At 47.1% G+C, this 24,363-nt stretch overlaps 3 protein-coding genes across 5 annotated transcripts; 2 read left to right on the forward strand and 1 right to left on the reverse strand.

The window, feature by feature from the left end:
• The first annotated feature begins 2,239 nt into the window (after nt 1-2,239).
• On the forward strand, nt 2,240-5,831 carry LOC136457232 (AP2-like ethylene-responsive transcription factor At1g79700). The gene is made up of 7 exons (XM_066457292.1): nt 2,240-2,498; nt 2,605-2,687; nt 2,904-2,912; nt 3,828-3,916; nt 4,047-4,171; nt 4,442-4,518; nt 4,863-5,831. Exons 1-7 carry the CDS (start codon nt 2,293-2,295, stop codon nt 5,480-5,482), a joined length of 1,209 nt encoding a protein of 402 aa, XP_066313389.1. The 5' UTR covers nt 2,240-2,292; the 3' UTR covers nt 5,483-5,831.
• A 3,244-nt stretch (nt 5,832-9,075) lies between these two features.
• On the forward strand, nt 9,076-11,882 carry LOC136457230 (ADP-ribosylation factor 1). 2 transcript variants are annotated; one of them, XM_066457289.1, is made up of 7 exons: nt 9,076-9,347; nt 9,483-9,648; nt 10,103-10,173; nt 10,323-10,442; nt 10,726-10,844; nt 11,187-11,268; nt 11,591-11,882. In XM_066457289.1, the coding sequence occupies exons 2-7, from the start codon at nt 9,501-9,503 to the stop codon at nt 11,594-11,596; spliced, it is 546 nt and encodes a 181-aa protein (XP_066313386.1). In that variant the 5' UTR covers nt 9,076-9,347; nt 9,483-9,500; the 3' UTR covers nt 11,597-11,882. The 2 variants fall into 2 exon arrangements, with proteins under 2 accessions (XP_066313386.1, XP_066313387.1); XM_066457290.1 differs by having other exon boundaries at nt 9,082-9,247.
• Nucleotides 11,883-13,457: 1,575 nt separating this feature from the next.
• Nucleotides 13,458-23,641, reverse strand: LOC136457224 (vacuolar protein sorting-associated protein 36-like). Of its 2 annotated transcripts, XM_066457279.1 has the most exons (9): nt 22,940-23,641; nt 22,654-22,854; nt 15,312-15,405; nt 14,812-14,869; nt 14,568-14,637; nt 14,219-14,354; nt 14,095-14,147; nt 13,942-13,973; nt 13,458-13,716 (listed from the first exon to the last, which is right to left on the reverse strand). In XM_066457279.1, the coding sequence occupies exons 1-9, from the start codon at nt 23,576-23,578 to the stop codon at nt 13,659-13,661; spliced, it is 1,341 nt and encodes a 446-aa protein (XP_066313376.1). In that variant the 5' UTR covers nt 23,579-23,641; the 3' UTR covers nt 13,458-13,658. The 2 variants fall into 2 exon arrangements, with proteins under 2 accessions (XP_066313376.1, XP_066313377.1); XM_066457280.1 differs by lacking the exons at nt 13,942-13,973; nt 14,095-14,147 and having other exon boundaries at nt 22,940-23,640.
• Between the last annotated feature and the right edge of the window lie 722 nt (nt 23,642-24,363).

The raw sequence follows: 24,363 nt of genomic DNA on the forward strand, positions 1-24,363 counted from the left end.
TAATGGTTCTACATAATGGAAATAATTGATTATTTGTCTCTACATGTGCACAAGGGAGCAAGGTGACTGGATTAGTTAACGCTAGAGAGTGAGCGGTATCTGCATTCTATAGCCTCGTAATGATTCACACTATTAATCACTACGGACTAGCCGAAGCAAACGACAAGAAGCATAATCAAATTGCGTTGTGAACCGATAACGAGCCATGGACCTCAAATCAAACAATATCTTAGTTAAAGCTAATATCATCACACTTTTGTAGAAGGGAGGCTAAAACATAGTGGTGAGTTGGTGACTAGAAGAATCTATACTAACATCTACATCATAGTGTCGTTTTATCTCTCCTATATCAATGTAAGCTTGACAGATATCCTACCAAACATTAAATCTAAAAATCACTCAAGTGATTTAAGGTCTTCTCTCACTCATTTTTTCTGTCCACTCCAAGAATGCCATGTAATCTTCTCCCCTAACTCCAGCAAGGTTAGGGTTACATTTTGGGGTTCAGTGGTTTACCTAAATTCGACTAGCTTAGAAGGATTGCTTGGGAGAAGGCCGGCCTAGCAATGGTGGCAAGCGCGGGGTCAGGGTGAGGCAAGGCGACGATGGTCGGGCAGTGGGGGAAGGTGGTTGGGCGGCGAAAAGGCGGGGGCGTGGAGGAGATAGCCTGGTGACCTCCACTAGGTTAGTGTGGCAACGGTCGGATGCGACAGGGCATCGCTAGAGCTAGCCGGAGGTGATGGCGGTGGGGAGCTTGATTGGAGATGAACAAGATGGTGAGAAGCACATCTAATGGATTTCAAGGGCGGATCATGGTGGAAGACGGTGGATCCGGCTAGGGGGAAGAGGAGCTGCTGTAGACATAGGGCTGGAGAAGGCAGAGATGGTAGGGGCGAGCTGCTCGTTGGGGTCGAGCACAGTCGTGTGGACGAAAGGAGGGAAAATAATAAAGTGGAAGGAAGACTTGATCTCGATCCTTTATTTTTATATGTAAAGGGCAAAAAATTATGTGATGATTTAGTTTTATATCACTCATTTATTGTCTAGATAGATGCACTCTTTTTTAAAAAAGCATCTACAATATATAATATGAGACCATATCAACCAAAGATTGCACTAGACATATAGCTGAAACTAAAAAATTATCATATATATGAAACTGGTTAGTTAGCTGATTAAAATTAACATGTGAGTTTCTGGTCTCACGAACGAAAGATGCCTAGCCACATATAGATAACATGAGACGGGCGAGAACCAACCATGTTTAATCGTCCCTCCTAAGATGATGATGTGGCATACGTGTTAGCTGTACGGGCTCCGTTCGGCTTACTCCATATTCGGTTTGTTCGTCTTCTTTTTTTAGCTGGAATAATGTTTTCATTTCACAACAATTCAACCAGAACAATATTTTCAGCTAGTTTCAAAATTCTGCCAGTCAAACGGGGCCACAGTCAACGGCGTCTTGATGAGGATGCTCTGCACCGATTTTTTTCCCAGTGGAAGAGTTACTGCCCGACCACCCCCAGGCGACCGGCTAGTCTCATCGCTAAAGTTTAGAAGAAATATTTTTTATATCAAAGAAAAACTTTGTAATTTATTAGCTAAATATTTTTACATAACAAGAATCCTCCGGCGTCCTGTTCGTTTGGTCTTATTTGGCTAATAAGCTATGACTGAAAATACTATTGACTGGTTTGATGTGAGAGAAAAATATTATTTATTAGCTGATAAGATATGACTTATAAGCCAAATACGACCAAACGAACATACTGCTAGTTACTAAAAGCTCTCCCCATATATTGGCAAGCTCTCCTCATTTGTCTCCCATCTGCTTCCCACCGGTCTTCAACAGAAGATCTATTGTAGAACCTAAACTCAAAATATATATCTAATATAATACCTGTAGCTTTCAACAGAGTATCTATATGAAAGACTTATTTTTAATGCTAGAAGAGGTATAATCTAAATCTGAATATCCTCTTTTTTTAAGACCTATTTATATAAAAGGTTATTTTTAGGTCTCGTTGTTGGAGAAGACTTAAAAAAAAAAAACAGGTATTAAACCCTGTAGCACCACGAAAAGATGGTGTTGTATTTTTCTCGCGGTCGCTGGAGACAGTCTTCATAGCAAGCAGTCGCCTACCACTACCAGTCTCCACTACGCTTGCTGCACCACCGTCACCAAGCCGTCCAAACAAAGGCAAAGAGAGCGATCAGGGCCTGGAGCCGTGGAAAGCGAGGCCGCCGCCGTCCAGGGCTCCAGGGCTAACCCTGCCCTGGGCCACACTCGCAATGACGAAGCCGCATTCCTCTTCCTCTTGGGCCGCCTCCTCGCTCTACTGTGTCTCCTCCTCGTCCTCCTCGAGCTCCTGCTACGTGCCGCCGTCGTGGTCACCGAAGTGCAGCAGCAAGAAGCAGAGGAGCAGCCGTAGGAGGGCCAAGAACGGCGCCGCCGTCGCCCCGAGGAGGACCAGCTCCATCTACAAGGGCGTGACCAGGTGCGTGATCGACCAAGGTTCAATCTTTCTCTTCGTCGGCGATTTGGTTGAGTTCAGCCCTTGTGATTTCTGAGTGAGCGTCGCGTCGTTGCGTTCGTTGGCGCAGGCACAGGGGAACGGGCAAGTACGAGGCGCACCTGTGGGACAAGAACGCTTGGAGCCGGACCAAGACCAAGAAGGGCAGGCAAGGTGGAGTCTTGTTTACTTGTCCCACCGATGAACAAATGATTCTTTTTATTTCTTCTCTGGTCTCAATCTGTTTGATTTCTCACGCTGTAGCAAAATGTGCTGACATTCTTCTCTGTTTCTTCTCATTTTTTTGTTTTTTTTTCTTATGTGCTTGGACCTCGACATTCGTGTGATATGTGGATGTTTCATGTCTGATGGTCGCCTCGCTTCCAACAGTTTATCTGGGTGAGTCAAGATCCTCACATCCGTAAAAAAGCTCACGAACTTTCCCATGCTATGATTCACCAATTATCTGATCTGGGTTGCGAATGAACTGCATTGCGTTGTTCTGATTGATTTCGGCTTTCGAATCTACAAAAAACTGCTTTATACCTTCTTTAAAAAAAAAAGATCGAGTGCGGTGAAAAAATTACTTTTTTGGATAAAGTTGAAAGGACTTGGACTGTGTTTTGTTTCTCCCCTCTCATGCTGCACAATTAAGGTCCTTTGGGTTGTTGGAAAAAAAAAATGTAGGATTCTCATTCTTATGGATTATTAAGGTCTTGTTCCATGATCTGAAGTATAGAACTTTAGACCACTCTAGCTCTCGAGAGACTACAAATAGAAGGTCAAAGTGCTGTCTAAAGTTTAAAGTTTAGTCAATCTCACAAAAACTTTAGAAAGTTAAAGTGATATAAAGTTTGGTCGTCTAAAATTTTAGACACTTTAGCTCTATTGTTAAGTCAGATTCTGTACCATCACCGGACGCAAATCGTTCTAATTGATATGGGCACGCGTTGTGAGTCTGGATCGAGGGCGCATGTATATTTTAAGAATGAAAAAATGAGGTAGAGATAGCACTATGGTTTGTGGAAATAGCTTATATGAAAAGTTTAGGAATTTTTTTTGTGTTTGATTCCACAATAAATAAACCAATGTGTTTCTTTGCAGTTGATTCAAACATCTATTCCAACAAAAGTTCTTTGTGTTTTTATTTCTCTGATTCCCATCCATGTGTTTTTTCTGTGTATCTTTAAAATTCCAATCCTACATTCCAAGAGGGCCCTAAGAAACGTTCCCCAGGATAAAACCACCATGAGGTATTTGCATAAATGGCAGGGATACACGAATTAATTTTTTTTTTATCTTGTTTCTTCTCAGGAGCATTTGACAATGAGGAGGCAGCAGCCCGTACTTATGATCTGGCAGCACTCAAGTACTGGGGCTCAGACAGCACACTCAACTTCCCAGTAAGTTGAGATAGTTCAGTCTGCATATGTCATTGTCTCAGTAATGTAGTAGTTTGCTTGCTAGTAAGATTATTCTAATCGGTACTGTGCTAGTGTGAATCTAAACTCTCACTGTGATAAATTAATGCAGCTGGAATCGTACAGGCATGAGCATGACAAGATGCAGCGCATGACAAGGGAGGCGTATCTGGCCACTCTGCGGCGCAAGAGTAGCTGTTTCTCGAGAGGCGCCTCCGGGTACAGGGGAGTGGCCAAGTAAGCACGAACACACATGGTGCTTAGGCCATCGGCATATCACTGTATCTCTGTATCTATCCAACCCAGCGCCGGCTCGGTGGCTCAGCTGAATGCATCAACCAATAAGCGATTCTTTACCGAGCAAAGCCACCACTATCTAGGATGGAGTTTTTGTCTTCTTATCTTCAGTTTTCTGCCGTCACCACTCCTTCCGGTGAAGGCATGCAGCAAATCTGAATGGTTTTGCTGAGAGTTCAGGGAAGTTCTAATGAGAGTTTTGGTTCGCAGGCACCACCATAATGGCAGGTGGGAGGCCAGGATCGGCTACGCTTGCGGCAAGAAATACCTCTACCTGGGGACGTTCGGTATGTGTATCTTTCTTGGTCTTCCGCTGCATTTTGCCAGTACTGATGATCGCAAGAAGCCACATTTTTGTTACAAGATCACTGAATACAGGATCGTGCATTCAGCAGCCTTATCCGTCTGGATTAACTTGCATTTTGCATTCTGATATCTGTATTTCTTGTGGCAATGTATGATCTTCTTGGATGATTAATTTGATTTTTGTTCTGAGAACATTATGCTTGCAATAGTTTTATTTTGTGTCTCAGTGTGTGTGCATGCCACTGCTGCTGTGATTTGTGAAGGCCCACGGAATGTACTACTCTGAATTGTTGGCTGGTCCTCTTGGATCTTTCTTGTGCTGCAGGGACGCAGGAGGAGGCAGCCCGGGCCTACGACCTTGCAGCTCTGGAATTGCGGGGGCACGCCGCGGTCACCAACTTCGACATCAGCAGCTACACGGACAAGGACGACCGGCAGCGGGCTCAACCGCCGGTCCGCAAGGCCCAGCCGAAGCCGGCTCTGAAGCCCAAGGACGAGCTGGTGGACGAGGCAGCGCCGCTGCCCAAGGCTCGTCATCCTTTTCCGACGCCGCTCCTGACGCCCAAGCCCGAGCCGGAGTACGAGCTGGGCGAGCCCCTGGCGCTGCCACCCGGCCCCGTGCTCCGCGACGCCGACGACGTGGACCACGCCATCGCCGAGATCCTGCCGGCGCTCTGCATGGACCCCGCCGACTTCGAGGCCCGGTACCCCGCCCGCGCGCTCGGCTGCCCGCCCGACGACCAGCTGCGCGGCCTGGCGCTGCCGGACAGCGTGCGCTTCGAGGACGACATCGAGACTCTGTTCGACGCGCCCGGCGGCGGCCCGGGCGAGGTCCATGTGCAGCTCCCCGCCGCCGCGGGCGCCGTCGTGCCTGACGTTTCCGGAGTCGACGCCGACGCGGCCGCCACCATCAGCTCGCTGGCGTCCGCGCGCTGGTGGCGATGAGCTTGCGTTGCCACGCGGCGGCGTCCCGGCCGTTCACTCCACCGGCCGCGTAACTACGTGACGACGTGTCGGTTTGCTGAGGCTGGGTGCCGTTTTGGTTTGGTGGCAGCGATTGAGCGTGTTTTTGGCGTGTAAATGCGAGTGATGTCGCCGCTCTCGCTCTAGATCTTTTGGGGTACGTGAAAGTGGAGGAGCTCTAACTTTTGGGACGATCCACTGTGAAAATCGTCGTAACTTGTCGACAAAAAGAAGCTGCCATCCGACTGTCCAAGTTGGAGGCCGTGACAAGTGTGCGCATGATGCTCTGTTCTCCGTAGCTAGGGCCTAGTAGCTGGCCTAGGAGTAGCTAAAAGATTCGGAGTACTACTGATAAGCTAAACTGAAATGGCAGGTTTCTCATACTCGTGTCATTGTGCGTGCACAGTATGTTTATGGCCTCCTTTTTATGTGCGTTTATGGCCTCTTTTTGGTAAGTGCGTGTCTTATACGAGCTCTACTAAACAGGGCTTATATTAGAAAGTGACCACTCTGAGCTGTTGTTTTGACCAAAAAAAAAAGTACAGAGTATACGTCTGCGCTAGGTAAAAACTGTGCAATTAGTTTTTGATTTTGTCAACATTTAGTACTCTATGTATGTACCGCAAGTTTGATGTGACAGGAAATCTTCTTTTTGCATAGTGCCAAAGTTTGGATTTTGGGTGAACTAAGAGCATCTCCAAGAGACATTCTAAATTTCATGTTCTATATCTTTATTTAGCTATCCACTTCGTAAAAATCCTTTCTCCATAATTCAACACATTCCAACGGACTAGCCATATCTCCAAGAGAAAGGAATTGAATTTGGAGCAATGCAAACATGGCACTAGCTGTCAGCCTCACATACACCAAGATAGCAGGGCATGTTGGCTAGCTAAATTTAGCAACCGAGGCTCACAGGATAGCATGTCAAATGGGATAGCAATCGTGTTGGCTAGTCTCTTGGAGGCCATTTTTCTAGAGCTTTAGCTAAAAATAGCATTTGCATGTTAGATAGCAATTCTGTTGGAGATGCTCTAAACATGGCCTGGCTTGTTAAATCGAGAACATCTGCCTACAAAGTAGTAATTGAAGAGTGTATAAAGATTACTGACCTGCTAAATCAACATTTCCGTCCACAAAAGAATACAACTATGATATATCTCCGTTCACATAATAATGTAACTATGATATTCATGTTCGTTAAAGTAGTTTAAATTTAATTAAGTTTAGAGTGAATAATAATATATACATTTATATCTCCAAATCAATTTATTTCCGTAACAAATCTGATGGTTCTTATTTTATATCATAAATGTTTATATTTTTAATAAAATAAATGAGTCCTTAGAAACAAAAGGTAAACTTAAGGTGATCACTCTACCATGCAATTCTACGCGTCATTCATAAGAACTTGCATACAAACAAGCAAGGCAAGAAGTAATGCTAAGACTATCTCCAACAACAATACCCAAAATACAAGACCTATTCAATGTTTGGGTAGCGCTACAGTCAACGGGTTCGATACCCATTCGACATCCTCTTCAACAACAAGACCCAAAAGAGAATCATTTCTGTAAATGGGTTTTTAGGAGAGAGGATACCCATATTTAGGTTGTGCCTCTTAGACAACCCAAAATGAGTCTTCTGTATAGGTACTCTGTTGGAGACTGATTTTAGATCTTCTGCTACCCATTTTAAATTTGGATGCCCATATAGGTCATCTATTGGAGACAGTATAAGGGACAAAGAAATGGATAGGGCACGGGGAGCGGATTGTTTATGGATAAGTCTTTAGCACAATTAATTATCTATTAGTAGAAATGTGTGGATCATCGATTAGACAACACAAAGTTTGTTTTTTGTTTCAGGTTTATAATGTGGGACCCACATGTTGATAATTTGCACAAAGTACTAACTGCTATTGAATCAACATGTTTCAGGTTCATCTATTCAATAGCAGTTAGTACTAACTGCTATTGAAATGTATTTCGAATTTATTATAATTATTAAAGTTTTTCACATGCACACGTACAAGCTGTTACCATGATTTTTTTCATAATGGTACAGAGAAAAAAGTGAAGTTTTTTGAATCACAGGATGTTACAGTGGCACCTGAGGAAAGAATGAAAATTTTGATGCATTCTATAACTGAGGGCAAAATCGTCTTTTTCGCGTGCTGTTACAAGAAAAACTAACGAAAGTGGCACGTAGATAAAAAAAAACTTTGGACGAGGATACTGAGGAACTTTTCAAAATTTCAATGGCACGTAGATCATTTCGAACTTTTATAATGGCATACAGGTAAAAGGCCCTTTTCTTTTTGGCAAGAGAGAACAAGTCCTCAGGAATAGTTTTTGCTCCTCTAGCTTCTTTGAAACGGGCCGCTACCAAAAATGGCATTTTTACTGTACAGTTACTTTACAAACATATTATGAATTAAAATTTGATTTCTCCAAATGGATTCCTCTGGAAACTTAAAATACCCTTAAGATTAAGATCTTTATCTAGTTTTAATCAAAGGTGTTATTTTAACCATGGACAAGTTAATTAAAATATATTGGAAATATAGTGAAAATTGTTGTTTTTGTAACAACAAGAAAACCGTATAACATTTTTTTTACTGTCATGTCTCTAAATTTATTTGGAGAGCACTTCAAGTCGCTTTTGGTTTACAACTGCCATAGAACGTAGCTAAATTATTTGGGAATTGGCTACAAACAGTATACCCAAAAGTTGGGTTCCCAAATCTGGATGGGGGTGAGTGTGATATGTTGGTCTATTTAGCTAAGTCAAAATGATGTTGTTTTTGACAAAAGATACTATTCTTATATGCAGGTCATTTTCAGGGCTATTACTCGATTCGCTTTTGGACCTAATTACAAAAGAAGAGTGTCTGACCAATTATGAAGTGAGCTCAGTGCTTAGCTTTTGGACCTAAAGTATGTTGGAAACGGCGGTCATGGAAATTTTCACCAATTATGGGTGGGTGTCTTCTAAAAAGGCTCAATGTTTAGCTTTTGCTGTTTGAATTTGTACTTTATGGTAAACAAAAATGTTTCGCTTTTTGCTGGTTTTTGTTTTTCAGCTAGAGGAAGAAACTTTTAATTTTGTTTAGTTGAGTGCACAGCACATACAGAAATCAGAATAAAAACTATTCTTTTTTTTTAAAAAAAAGAGCAAAAGATGCTCGGAGGCAACTGAATTTTGACGGCCGGTCAAAAGAACAAGATGCGCAGCACTCTAGGCGGGCGAAATGAAACGTATTATACTCCTATATATATCCAACCAGCCCAAATCGAACCAAACTTGCCCACTTCCCCAGCCCGCGGAATAATGCGCGGAAAGGATCGAATCCGCGTCATAAAACTGGCCCATTTCATCTAGTCTCGCGTTGTTGGATCAACTATCCAAGCGTCGCGATCAGGCGCGACGGATCCATCATCCATGGCTGCTGTCCTGCTGATGACGCTGGCTCCATGCCGATGCGGGTCGACTCAGCCGGGCCCTCCTCCATTTTGACCATCGGTGAAAGAAGCCCGCCTCGGGACAATCCCCTCGGACCGGACCGCAGCGCACCGCGGCCAATATAATAGCCTCGCGTCGCCCTCGCTCGCTCGCGTCGTCGCCCCACCACCACGCGCTCCCGCCTCCGTCGATCCGCGCACGCAGATCGCCGAAGCCCGGCGGCGCAGAGTCCAAAGGGGAGGGAGCTCGCGGCGGCGGAGGAAGGCGTTCGCCACCGTCGCGGTGAGTGCTCCCCGTCAAGCGCCTCTTCCTTCCTTCCTGGTGTCAAGAATTCCGCCCCGCGCCCGCGCGGATCTGATCGTCTCGATCGTCCGATCGAGTGGTATTTTTCTCTGCTACGGGCTGCTGCATGATTAGCTTAGATTGGACGCTAGTGTTGGCGAGTTTGTTCATTCGCGTGTCTCTGCTTTTTCATGCGAATCCGATTCGATCCCGCGCCTGGCTTTGGATCTCGTAGGATTTCCTTGGGGAAGAGATGGGGCTCTCCTTTGGTAAGCTGTTCAGCCGCCTCTTCGCCAAGAAGGAGATGAGGATTCTCATGGTCGGGCTCGATGCCGCCGGTAAGACCACCATCCTCTACAAGCTCAAGCTCGGCGAGATCGTCACCACCATCCCCACCATCGGTGAGCCCTTTCTCCACCATATTGTTCTGCTTTGCATGCTAAACTATACTGTGGGAAATTGCTAGTAAACTGTACAGGGCATGCAATTTCTGAAATGCACCCTCGAATGTAGTGCCATGCATTCGGGTGTGTATTTACTGTCAATTCGTGAAAATGGTCTGTTCACAGTAGTCTGATCTAGCTATAATGGTTTGAACTATAAAAGTTGACAAAATTATATCCTGGTTCCTGAATATTGCTCTTCTGTGTTACATCATTTTCGTGTAAAAATGAGTTGTTAGGATAGTAGCTTGAGTACTTGACAAAAGTGGGCTTCTGAATGACATGCCATCTTTTTAGGAGCATTCTGTGTATATCAGAACTTGGTAAATATGAAATATACATTTGTTACCGATCCATGCATGGTATGAATTTACCATAGTGTAGTCGATTGGCTTATCTTGGAATTTTGCAGGATTCAATGTTGAAACTGTTGAGTACAAGAACATTAGCTTCACCGTTTGGGATGTTGGTGGCCAGGACAAGGTGAGCATATGTGCTTATAGTTGAGTTATTACATCTCATCATGGTATCAACTCTTTGCAAATGTGTTTTATCTCAAGATCCGTAGCATTATTCTGTTGTGATAAACTTTACCGAGGAATTACGGTTTCTTTATTCTTTATGTCAAACAGATCAGGCCCCTGTGGAGGCACTACTTTCAGAACACACAGGGACTTATTTTTGTTGTAGACAGCAATGACAGGGAACGTGTTGTTGAGGCTAGAGATGAGCTCCACAGGATGCTGAATGAGGTAATATAGTAGTATTATTTTAGTAGTTCCAAAAGGTTCCATTCTGCAACTATCCTTTCTCTATGAGTAGTTTTTGTTTCAGCAACATTACAATCATGAATTTGGATATTGTATGAGCTGGCTTGCCAACAAAGTTTTTTAAAGCTGTCAGAGCAGCTTATGAGACATGCATAGGGATGCTAAAACATTAAACAACGCCATTTCACAGTGCTAACTTTCAGTTCCTGAATCCATATTGTGCTGACCTAATCCCTAATGATATAACTATGTTTCCATTTTGTAGGATGAGCTGCGTGATGCCGTGCTGCTTGTATTTGCAAACAAACAAGATCTTCCTAATGCTATGAATGCTGCTGAAATTACTGACAAGCTTGGTCTGCATTCCCTGCGCCAGCGGCACTGGTAAGAAATTTTGTTTTCATAACCCTTTACCTCCCTGTATCTGAATCAACGTTGCCTGGCGTTCTGATATTTGTTAGTTTATCTGTATTGGACATATTTGCGAGTATATACAGCGTATCTTTGAAGCACTTGTTTTAGTCATCATGTCTTCATGATGTGAGGTTATATGGGATCAGAAATGATGCATTAATGTGCATCCCTTTAGATACTGTGATTGAGCTGAATTTTTCTCCATTCCGCAACTGATGTATTACTGTCTTGTCTTGAATAATTGCCAATGTCACAATTGCCTTCGATATTTAACAGATGTATACATGAATGTGTTTGTTCCCTGGGTTGCAGGTACATCCAGAGCACTTGTGCTACATCTGGTGAAGGGTTGTATGAGGGGCTTGACTGGCTTTCCAACAACATCGCCAACAAGGTAACATTAGCTGCATGCTAATGTCTTATGTGCTTCTGTGAATACGTGAAATAATGCGCCTGTTCTGATTATATGGTCCTTAGTGGTTGAAGTAACATAGACATGCACAGAACAGAAGCTCTATTGTTGCTGCTTCACATTTTTCTGTCTTGCACTACCATACTTTTATTTTGATATATTTTGAGGGGCCACACTACCATACTTACAATTCTGCATAGGCATAGAACTCCTAGGACATGATGACTGGCTATGGCTGTCAGTGGCTTTGCTTTCAAAAAAATTGCTGCTGGCAACTGACTGTTTCCATTCCATCTGTTTGCAGTCTTAAAGCTTTTCGGCTGGGCTCCTAGCAAGAGGAAGACGTTTGAGCAACTTATGGCTGCTTTTTTTTACTTATTATTACTGAGACACAATCTACAGTAGATAGTGTGGGTGCTTATGAAAAAAAAACCTTCTGAGCTCTCTTTTGAGTGATTGATACTAGATTGGATTGTATTTTTGTTTTTGGGTCGGTATCATCGCCTGTTCGGTTTCACAAAACTGACTGTCAGTCATATATATTTACCTAAGTTCGGAGATGGTATGGTAAATTAAATTGACGTGCCTTATAGGTCTTCACCGATCCAGTGCCGCGCCAGATGTGACATGTGAGTTGCTAGATTTTGTTCTTAGATGGGTAAAAGCTTATTACCGTGCATGCATGACTTAAGACCTGTTTGATACACATGGCTAGTTACTAGTGGAGACAAAAAAAAAAGAGAGCTTGAATTAGCTACGGTTTGCTAGTTAGTTGGCTAATAACTACTAACTAGCTGAAGGCTTAGCTAAACACCATGGGGGAAAATGGGGGAAAAAATAGCCTGAATTAGCTACGGTTTGCTAGTTAGTTGGCTAACAAGTAACAACTTAGCTAAACATTATGGGAGAAGAAGATAGGTAGAGGCTTTGGGGATTAGGTGGTTTCCATGCTGCGGCTTAGAATAAGTTTTCTGGGGAGGCTCTGTATTAACGAAGGTGGTGGTGGAGGGTGGCGGGGGCGCTGCCTGCTAGACGGTGGCATAGATCGATTGAGTGGTGCAAACGTCAGAGGCATCGGTGAAAACAGGATGAGAAGGCTGGGATTAGCGTGGCAGTGGTGGAGGGTGGTGGCGGTGTGCTGCCATAGCCGGTTAGGTTTGATTAGGGATGGTTGTGATTGCCTGATCGAGCACTGCGTTGGAGGTGGCAGCGATGGACTGGGGAGCGCAGGTGAGGGATTCAAAGCGGGCGGAAGGAGAAAGAGGAGACATTTGCCGCACATTAACATGTGCCAACTCAAACCCAATGTTGCAGTACGCACCGTTTTAAGATAGCTATTGACAAATGACAATTGACATGATTTGACATTATCTTCAGTTAAATCAGTGTTGTGCCTATAGTTGAACGTTCGTAGCAAAAGCAGATCACCCGGCTTGTGCATAGTTAGGACTTAGGGTGTCTCGCTGCTAAGTAGTTAGAGCATGTCTAACGGTTTTTCTTGAACTCACTAAATTCTCATTTTATAGAGTCAATTTAGTAAAAGTCGTTCTCTATCTCTATCCTCTATCCTCTATCCTCCAACAATCTCTATATCTTGTTCAGTACTTTAGAGGAACATCTTCTCCCTATTTTCAGCAAGTGAGAATCCAGAAAGAGAGGATGAAAGCATTTGGTGATCTAGGCAAAGCTTTAGATGGCATTTGGTGATCTAGATGAAGCTTTAGATGAGGGTTTTTTTTATAACAAATATCTATTCTTATCAATGTGGAAAGGCTGCTCAACTTGACAACCTCCGTTGCAAAAAGATGTTTCTAATTATTTCTTTATTTTTTTTAATCACAATACAACACAGACGCTCATATATATCCGTACACTCACCCATGCACTCACCCATGTAAACACACATACACATCCTCTATCCCTATGTACATCCCAGAAAGATTGAGACTGATTGTTTGACTTTTATCAAAAAATCTAGCGATACTTATTTAGTATCATAAATTTTATAGTTTTTTTTATATAAATTTGATGAAAATTGAGGTAGCTCAACTCAGGACTACACCAGAGTTGCATTATTTTTGGATGGAGGCAGTACAGAAATGTTGCTCTGGCCACATGCTAATACACTTACCAATGCAGCCCGAATCCACATACATCGCACTCAAATGCTCTTTCATTCAACAGAACAAATGGATTTGTTATATCACATCTTTTGGTTTATATGGTACAAAATGGCGAGATATGCAGACTAACGTTTTCAAAGGATACAATGTCTGGCTTGATCGAACGTTTTCAAAGAATATACTATAATTGCACCAATGTCCAGCTTGATCAACCAGTGTCTCAATATATCCCAGTCGATTTAACCAGTGTCAGTGAGATGCCATCGCAATGGAGATCCACGCGTTGTACAGCCCATGGGTTTTTTGCCTGCAAAGTTCACAATCAATAAAGGCCTGTTTGGAACGCAGGAATTTCACAGGAATCACGCAGGAATTTCACAGGAATCAGTTCAATTTCACAGGAAAAACGCAGGAACGGGGAAAAAATCCCGCATTCCAAACAGGCCGGGGTAATATCTGAACAGGAACTTGCAGGGAGCAGGGCAATATCTGAAAAGGAACTTGCAGGGAGCCAGGGCTGTGATTTTCTTACGAGTAAATATTTTGGGCATCAATTTCATCAAATAAGGGCCTGTTTGGAACGCAGGAATTTCACAGGAATTATGCAGGAATTTCATAGGAATCAGTTCATTTTCACAGGAAAAAGTACAGGGACGGGAAAAGATCCCGCATTCCAAACAGGGCCTAAATTGATAAAAAAGCGGAATCCATCTGGACTAACATCTCTGCACAACAGGCCTGAGAGAAACAGATGTAGTCAGATCATACACGTAACTTGCAAAATACTTGAAAGTTACAACCACACGTACCTTTGTTTTCTGCATTTAGAAGATGTTCCTTTGCTAAAGCTGGAGCAATTCCCAGTGTGAATGCGGCATCACTTGGGCTAATCCCTTTCTGAAGAGCATCCGGCTTCTGTGCAAGTGATGAGATTCTTGCAAATACCTATGTTCGTTGAGGAAAAAGTTTAGCGATTGCTAGTGCCTAGTAGTAGTGCTAAAAACAATGCTAGTGGCAAATGTACAAAGTACAAACATAGACAACTGCAGAATCTGTGGTGGCAGTATAATCCACTAACAGAGTCAATGCTGATTGACTGTAATATATGGTTTAGTGGGTATTCAGTATGCATTAAGGCTTATTGTTGCGATTGCTTACCTCTTCATCACTATGTGTCTTGGTCTGGATCACCTTCACTCCACTATCAAATTTCCTGAGCATGACTGGGCTGCTCATTACAAATCAACATCTATAAGCAAAACATCAAAACCATGATCAATGGCTGGTGACGAGCCAGCTGGAAAGGCATTGAATTACTCTTTGCGATTCCCATCATCCTGGATTGTCTTCAGAAAAGTAAACTTAGCTAGTTTGGTGATCATGAAAAGCATGATATACATACACATCAACTTTCTCCCACAGCGAACAAGCTTGCAAAAGGTCCTCTGGTGAGATTAACTCTAGAAACAAATAAACAAAACTAATTTCAGAACACAAGTAACAAGGAAATTCTATATATATATATATATATATATATATATATATATATATATAGGGAGAGGCTATTCAGTAGCCGGCTACAAAATAAGTTATTCTGTAGCCACCTCCATTTACTATAATTTTATATACTAATTTACTATAATGTCAATACATATTTACGATAGTTGGGTTACTATAACATATGGGGATATTTACCATAACGTTATATTAAACCACTTAGTAAGGAGTTACTATAATCTCGTAAATTAACATAGTAATTATCATAAGTCAAAGTGGCTACAGAATAAGTTATTCTGTAGCCAGCTACAGGATAGTAGTTCTATATATATATATATATATATATATATATATATATATATATATATATATATATATATTATAGACAGAAAAAAAAACACAGACCTGTTCCCCTAGCACGGTTGAAGAGACAATAAACATCGACTAGTGCCATCATACCACCTGCTTTCTCAAGCGGTATTCTTACGAAGTCCGCCAGCTGACAACGAATGGACAAAATAATCATTGGCAAATAACAAGTCTGACACTTAGTATAATGCAGCTAGAAATTTAAGGCCTTGTTTGGATGCATATGTATCCACCTCAATCCACGGCCTAAGGAGGAATGGAGAATATGGAACTGTGTCTCTCAGATTAAAAGGAAACTCTCATTCTCTGAAGGCATGGACAAACTTTTATCCTTGCCTCCTGCCAATTGAATTAAGGGTGTGAATCTTGTAATTTGTTGATGGCTTGAAGTGTTCATACTCCCTCAATTTCACAATGTTTGTCCATAGCACATCATGCACACCAGGACAGTACTAATTACAAGGGGGGAAAAATCTAATAATACAAAACATGACACAACTATTTCTCTTCTTTGAAAGCATTTAATTAGTGATGGAGATTCGAAATGTTGCAACAACTTAAACTCTTGATATCCTCAATTGACAAACATTGCAGGACGTATTATACCAAGGCCATGGACAAACATAGTAAAACAAAGGGAGTAAATGATAATATTCTCGAGATTTCTCCTTTAATGTGCGTTCTCCCGGGCGGCAGCGGTGTTGACCACAACCTTGACGTGAGCATGCCATCTCCGCGAGCACGCTGTGGTGAGGTGGATGCGGTGTCATGGCAGCGCTGTGAGGAGGCCGATGTGGGCGGTGCTACAAGGGGGCGGATGCAGTCATGCAGAGGGGGTCGTGAGGGGAGGAAAGCGGTGTAGAGGGAGGGAGGTGTGGCGAGTTGAGGAAGAAAGTTGAGAAGCGAGCCTACGACGGCTTCTTAGGACCTGTTTGGTAGAGCTCCGCTCACAGCTTCTTCGAGCGGATTTTGTGGAGCTTACTAACCGTTAAAATGCAACTGGCTTCTGGTGGGGAGCTGACAAGAATCACTTTTTTATTTACACTATGAGCTAGGAGCTAAAAAAAAAACGCTCGCCATTCAATCACCACCAGAATCACTTCTCACCTGCTTCATCAGAGAATAGGGATGGCAATCACACCCGCGGGTGCAGGCGCCCGTGGGCGCCACACCTATTAGGGTGCAGGTGCGGGTGCAACGTCAGACCCGCAGGTGTCTTCGGGTCGAGGCCCACGATGGTGTCGGATCGGGTGCGGGTGTCATATTTCACCCGCGGGGCCCAAAACGTATGTTTTTCTTTTTCTATCCCCGCTCCTCCAATTAGAGGCCTAGAACAAATGTTTGTCTAAGCCTATGTAAAACCTAGGATGATTTGTATAGACTATGTTGTCTAAATAGTATGTACTAGACTAGACTTATTGTTGTGAACTTCCAATTCATTGGTGATTGTCAAGGGCGTGGTGATCTAGGGTAGCTGGCCCTCGACTACGGAGCTCGTAATCTCGTGCCGTGTCTTCCAGTAGCGAGGTTTTGCCCCTCGGCTGGCTGGGCTTCGTTGGAGAGGAAAGAGAGAGAGAGATTAGATGGAAATAATCTTGCCTATCCTTCACGATTCAGATTACATGCATATATGGCCAGAGGCCCAACTCACGGGAGGCAAAAAAAGCTCTCCTTAATTCTAGGAACTGAAAATAGAAAACCAATCTAAACTTTCCAATCTATCCTTTCGTATCTATCCACTCGTGGTGGATTCAGCCTGGGCCTGAGCCACGCGCGCCGCGCGTTCAGCGTCCCTGCGCACGTCGCGGAGGCGCCTGCGCCTGTAGGCTTGGCCCCACATGACATCTCTCCCCCCCTCGAGGTTCAGCTCGTCCTCGAGCTGAAAGTCTGGATACCGCTCACGGAAGTCGTCGAGGTCCTCCCAGGTGGCAGATGTAGCTGGCTCACCGCGCCACTGAACAAGAACTTGACGCACGCCACGAGCCAAGCGAGCCCTATCGACACTCACTGGTTCAGGAGCTACGGCACCATGGTGGGTGGCCAGCAGGGGTGGGGGCGCTGCTGGGGGCGTCCCAATGAACTTCTTGAGCACGCCCACATGGAACACGTCGTGTAGGCGGGCGCCCGGGGGCAACTCCAAGCGGACAGCCACTTCATTGATGATTTCGAGGACGCGGTAGGGCCCCACGAAGCGCGGCTTGAGCTTTCCGGAAGTAGTCCGAGGCAGCGATGCCGCGGCCCGCTGTCGAAGACGAAGAAGAGCCCAATCACCCACTTGATAAGACACCGGCCGATGCTGCCGGTCGTAGTGGCGCTTCTGGGACGTCTGGGCCTGCTCCAAGCGATAGCGAACGTCGGATAGAAAAGCCTCCCGGGCTTCCATGTCCTGTGCAACTGCGGCAACCCGCGTTTCACCAGGCTCGTAAGAGCGAATGGTGGGCGGATCACGGCCATACACCACACGGAACGGCGTGTCCCGCAGCGAAGACTGATACGCCGTGTTGTAGACGTACTCGGCCCACGGCAGCCACCGAAGCCATTGGCGCGGACGGTCGCCGGTGAAGCAGCGCAGGTACATCACGATGACGCGGTTGGCGGCCTCCGTCTGGCCGTCTGACTGGGGGTGGAATGCTGACGACATGTGCAGCCGAGTGCCCATGAGGCGCATGAGCTCGCGCCAAAACGTCGAGGTGAACACCGGGTCACGGTCGGACACCATGGACTGCGGCATGCCATGGAGGCGGACAATGTCGGTGAAGAAAGCCTGCGCCACGGACTCGGCGGTGTACGGGTGCGCCAGCGGGATGAAGTGGCAGTACTTGCTGAAGCGATCGACCACCGAGAGGATGACCGACTTCCCATTCACCTTTGGTAGAGCTTCAATGAAGTCGAGGCCGATGTCTGCCCAGACGACAGTGGGGATGGGCAGCGGCAGAAGGAGGCCCGCTGGATGTAGGTGTTCGGACTTGTACCGCTGGCAAGTAGCACATGCCCGCACGAAGTCCTGAACAAGGCGCCACATGTTGGGGAAGTGGAAATCGCGGTGGAGTCGGTGGGCCGTGCGCTGGACGCCCTCGTGCCCATCCTCGTGGACGGCGACCATGATTTCCTGCAAAAGAGGCAAGGCCGGTGGAATGTAGAGGCGCCCATCATAGGTGACCATGTCGTCGAGGATCGCCCACGGAGCGGCGCGCGTGCCTGCGCGGATGTCGTCATGGATGGCGACCAGGGCCGGGTCCGTGGCCTGGGCGTGACGGAAGCGGTCGATGAAGTCGAAGCGGGGAGCCGAAATCGCCAGGATGGCGCCCTCGTCGGTGTCGCGTCGAGAGAGAGCGTCGGCCACCGTGTTTGTCACCCCAGACTTGTACTCGACGGAGAAGTCGAAGCCGAGCAACTTGCCCACCCAATGGTGCTGGGGATCGTGGCGAGGCGCTGGTCGAGGAGGTACTTGAGGCTGTAGTGATCAGTCTTGACGAGGAAGCGATGACCCCACAAGTACGGCCGCCAGTGTCGCACGGCGTGAACGAGCCCGATGAGCTCCCGCTCATATGCGGCGAGGGAGCGGTGGCGCGGTGCGACCGGCCGGCTAAAGCAGGCGATCGGATGACCGGCCTGAATGAGCACCGCGCCGAAGCCGTAGGTGGACGCGTCACACTCCACCACGAAGGGGTTGGTGAAGTCCGGCAAGGCCAGCACAGGGGCTGACGTCACCGCCCTTTTGAGCGCGCTGTAAGCAGCCGATGCGTCGTCGTTCCACACGAACCCCTCCTTCTTTAGGAGAGCCGTGAGAGGTGCGGCAATGGCTCCGTAGTTGTGGACGAACTTCCTGTAGTAGCCCGCCAATCCAAGGAAACCGCGCACAGCACGTGCTGAACGAGGCTGAGGCCAGTCATGGATGGCCTGAACCTTGCCCGGATCCATGGCCACACCGGCCGCGGATATGATGTGTCCGAGGTAGGAGACTGAGTCGACGCCGAACGAGCACTTAGAGCGCTTGACGAAGAGGCAGTGCCGGCGAAGAGTGTCGAGGACGACGCGGAGGTGGCGCAGATGGTCCGCCCAGGATGTGCTGTAGATCAAAATGTCGTCAAAGAAGACAAGCACAAACCGGCGGAGGTAGGCGCGTAGGACGTCGTTCATGAGGGCCTGGAACGTGGCAGGGGCGTTGCAGAGCCCAAACGGCATGACCAGGAACTCGTAGAGGCCGTCATGCGTGCGAAACGCGGTCTTGGCGACATCCTCCGGCTTCATGCGAACTTGGTGGTAGCCGGAGCGGAGGTCGAGCTTGGTGAAGAAGCGGGCGCCGTGGAGCTCATCCAGGAGCTCGTCGACCACCGGAATAGGAAATGCATCCTTGACGGTGATGGCGTTCAGCGCGCGGTAGTTGACGCAGAACCGCCACGACCCATCGGCCTTCTTGACGAGGAGGACCGGCGACGAGAACGCCGAAGAGCTGCGTCGAATGAGCCCTTGGGCCATCATAGCCGCACACTGACGCTCCAGCTCGTCCTTGTGCAGGACTGGATAGCGGTAGGGTCGGACGGCCACCGGCGACACCCCCGGCACCAGGGTGATGCTGTGGTCGTGGTTGCGCGGGGGCGGCAAGCCCTGGGGCTTGGTGAAGACGTCGCCGTACGCGCCCAAGAGCTCCTCCAGAAGTGTGCTGCTGGCCGAAGTTGTGCTCACAGCCGCTGCCTTGGGCCCGGCCAAACCCTGCCAACAGAAGCTGCGGCCCTGGTGCTGGAAGGAGACGGAGCAGTGGCTGAAGTCCCAGACGATGGGGCCCAGTGCAGCCAGCCACTTGGTGCCCAGCACCACGTCGTAGGCAGCCAGGGGCATGACGAACAGGTCCCCAGGGAACGTGTCGCCCCCAACAGACAGCGGTGCGCTGCGGATGACGCCCAAGCAGTTAACTCGCTCGCCGTTGGCGACCATGGCCGTGAGGCGTGGTCGGCGTTGGAGAGGGAGACCGGATCGGTGCGCGGCCGCTTCGGAGATGAAGTTGTGGGTGCTGCCAGAATCGAGGAGGGCCACGAGGGATGCTGGCCCGAGCGTCACCGTGATCTGCATCGTGTCGGAGAAGGTGACCCCGGCGATAGCCTGGAGGGAGAACACGGGCGCATCCTCGGTCGCTGCGTCCTCCGCGTCGTCCTCCTCTTCAACACCCTCGAGAAGGAAGAGCCTCTTGCACACGCGGTTATGACCGCGGGTGAACTTCTCGTCGCAATTATAACAGAGGCCGAGGCGACGGCTCTCCTCCTGCTCCGCCTGGGAGAGCCGTTTGATGGGGCGCCCCTCCACTGTGATCGTCGCTGGCGTGGGAGCCTTGGCTCCAGGCGGTGCTGGCAGGGCCAGACGTGGTGGAGGCGCCGGCAGCAGACCCCGGGGCGCGGGCTTGGTCGCCTGCGGAACATACTGCTCGCGGAGCTCAAACTGCCTAGCCAGACTCATGGCAGCCGCCAAGGTTTGCGGGTTCTGGATCCACACGTCGATGCTGAGTGGCGGTTGAAGGCCGCCCGTAAACAACTGGACCCGTTGCGCCTCGTCGAGGGGACCAGCGCGGAGAAGAAGAGCCTGAAACCGGTCCTGGTACTCCTCGACCGTGCCCGTGCGGCGGCACTCGGCCAACTCGGCCAGAGGGGCAGAACGCAGCGGCGGTCCGTAGCGCAGGTTGAGCAGCTCCGTGAAGCGCCGCCAAGATGGCGTGCCCTCGTCGTGCTGCACTTGCATGTACCACAATTGGGCGGCATCCTCCAGATTGTAGGAGGCCATCCAGGTCTTCTCCTCGTCCATGATACGCTGCTGATGGAAGAACGAGTTGCAGCGATTGATGAAAATCAGCGGATCGGACTTGCCATCGTAGCGCGGAAAATCCATCCGATAGTGCTTCGGTGGCCGGTCTTGATGGTGCTCCCCGGATCCCGACCGAGGCCCGGAAGACGCCGAGCTGCCCGACGTCGCGGTTTCCAGGCGCCTGATGGCCTGGGAATTGGCCTCCACGGTTGACTGGAGGGTCTGGATGGATTTCACCAAGGTGTCCAGGGAGGTCTGCAGGGAGGCGTTGTTGGTGGCGTCGTCTCCCATGGCGGCGTTGGCGGCGGCGGCGGCAGTGGCCGGTGGTGGGCTTTGCGAGGCAGAGGGCGGCTGCGGCGGTGGTGACGAGGAACGAACAGGCGAGGAACGGCCGGATCGTGATACCAGGTTGTCAAGGGCATGGTGATCTAGGGTAGCTGGCCCTCGACTACGGAGCTCGTAATCTCGTGCCGTGTCTTCCAGTAGCGAGGTTTTGCCCCTCGGCTGGCTAGGCTTCGTTGGAGAGGAAAGAGAGAGAGAGATTAGATGGAAATAATCTTGCCTATCCTTCACGGTTCAGATTACATGCATATATGGCCAGAGGCCCAACTCACGGGAGGCAAAAAAAGCTCTCCTTAATTCTAGGAACTGAAAATAGAAAACCAATCTAAACTTTCCAATCTATCCTTTCGTATCTATCCACTCGTGGTGGATTCAGCCTGGGCCTGAGCCACGCGCGCCGCGCGTTCAGCGTCCCTGCGCACGTCGCGGAGGCGCCTGCGCCTGTAGGCTTGGCCCCACATGACAGTGATGATAAATTGATAATTGTGTGTTGTTTTCTCTCATATTTCATAATTTTTTTGTTATATGTTAACTGACATTGCACCTGCGGGTCTCATTGAGGGAGGGCATAGCCAAATATCGCGGCCGTCGTTGAGGACGGGTTTTTACTCCACCAGCACCTTACTCGATCCGTTGCCAGCCCTATTAGAGAATCAAGGAGTGAAGCTCAAGAATCAGGTGGAGCTCTACCAAATTGACCCTTATATTTTCATGTTTCTCTTTCTACCGGAGGAAGCACTTCTGGGACAAGCTCAGGATAAGCTGTGCATTTGGGTTGAATTGGGTCTTAAAAAAACATAACCTAAGAAGCAGGGTTGCCAAACAGGGCCATAATCGTGAAACACAAGCTATTTTTTCTGTATATATAGTATGTGCATAATCCATATGGTGTGGACCTCAAACTAAATATTTGATCTATGTACACATCTTCACTGAAAAGATGGGACCAGAGCTCCTGAATAAATTCTAGTAATAGTAAATTACTAAATGGTTAGAGGAATCTAGCTGACATATGAAAATGAACTGTAAATCTGTAATTATTAACCACTAGAAGTAGTGATTCCCTCCATATGGAGGAGAAAGATATTTGTCCTGGAGATATATTATTGTGCTTGAGCCATATGGCAATGAAGCCCTGAACTAAATATTGATCTAATCTACACAAACTTCTTACAAAACTCGTGCATTATCGAAGCCAATTTACAGTCCAAAATAAGCTACATAAAAAGCAATTGCATGTTACCTGTAGTGACAGCTGCTGATGATACAACGCACCAGCAGTTTCTTTGGTCACAGGAGACACAATGCCAACACTCAATAGCAAGTCCTGCATGTCTTGCTTAGAACCCATCTCTTCATCATTGGAATTTGATTCAGTAGATGAGTTCATTAATAGCTTGAGCCTCATTTTCTCTGCTAACTGCATCATTTCCTTAGCTTTGCTCTGGAGAATAAAAAATAACAATAAATGAGTTCAAATTAGACCATGGTGATCAATCTCAGATGATAGGCAGCTGTGCAATACTAACCATGAGGGCATTGAGATCCTGGAACGCATCTTGCAAGTTCTGCCCGGCGCTCTCCCATGACTCCTGCTCCATCCGCAGTATCCCCGAGACCCCAACAACGGGCATCCGGATCGCGACGTCCTCCGCAGGCGCGGCCCCCTCTGCCACCGGCGTGCCGCTCGACGGAGCAGCTGCGGGGGTCACCACCCAAGCCCTTGCACGGATCGCCTCGAGCAGCCTCCCGAAGAACACATCAACGTCAGCCTTACATGTCACGACGATGGCGATGACCTCCGATCGCGCGGGCGGCATGGAGATCTGGAGGCGGATGCGGGGATGCTGCGACGAGGAAGATGAGGACGAGGAGGAGAAGAGGGAGCGGAGGGGGTTGTGGCCGTGCCTGCGGTGAGGAGGGTAGGCATGGACGACGGTGGCGAGCGGGAGGCCGCGCGCGGAGCGGGACGGCTCGTGGAGGAAGATGAGGCGGTGGGAAGTGAGCGCGAGGAGGCAGCCGCGGAGGGGCGCGAGGCGCGGGTTCTCCTCGGGCTCGAGGTCGACGAGCGGGAGGAGATTCCGCTCCACCTCGCCTGCGGAAAGCACCGGGCGGCCGGACGCCGTTACGGACGCTGACGGGAGCCAGTCGGCTGCGGCGGCGGACATGGCGACGGTGCTGTGGTTTGTTTGGGTCCTCTTTTTCCTGTGCTAAACTTAATAAGAGCTGTTTGGACTTTGGAGGGCTGCGTACTGTTATAAAAAATATCGGCAGCGGTAAGGACCTCTCCTACTCCGTCTTTTATAATCAACGCAGTAGTTAAAGTAGAGAACAAATATACATGGAAAGACTATTCTTTTATTTTTCTAAACATTTATGATTATAATATAGAGCTTCTAGGTATATATAGTCATGTAAAAACCTAAGAGTTTGATAAGAGTGCACATATAAACAAACTAGAATTAGGATTTCTTCTTCTTCTTTCCTTCTAGATAGAGTCAGTATATTTTACAACACTCTACTTTAGGTGATTACCCCGATATGCACATACCTCATTAAAAACTCCATCCGAAAATCCAATGAAAAAAACAGTTCTTAAAGAACAGAGTACATCGCATTCCTTAATTGCATTGCACATGTTGTCTCATTAAAAACCTTCAAGTAAAAACTCACATAGGAAAAAAAATAGTAAAATATTTAACCTTTTTGGTTATGTATTCTTCAGGATATTCTATTATTTGTGAATAGATATTTATCTTCATGATAAATGCATAAACTTCAACATTTTAGCAAATATGATCTACTTGATCTTGATAATTCTAGTGGTTTAATTACCTTCAAAGTAGATTCAAATAAATTGCTCTTCTCATAAAGCCATCCTTTGAACATCATTATTCAAACCACACTTTCCATAAATATGAGCTTAATAATGGTATGTAGTACTATAATACTA

The sequence above is a fragment of the Miscanthus floridulus genome, chromosome 6 (assembly GCF_019320115.1).
Source record: "Miscanthus floridulus cultivar M001 chromosome 6, ASM1932011v1, whole genome shotgun sequence".
Taxonomy (NCBI): domain Eukaryota; kingdom Viridiplantae; phylum Streptophyta; class Magnoliopsida; order Poales; family Poaceae; genus Miscanthus; species Miscanthus floridulus.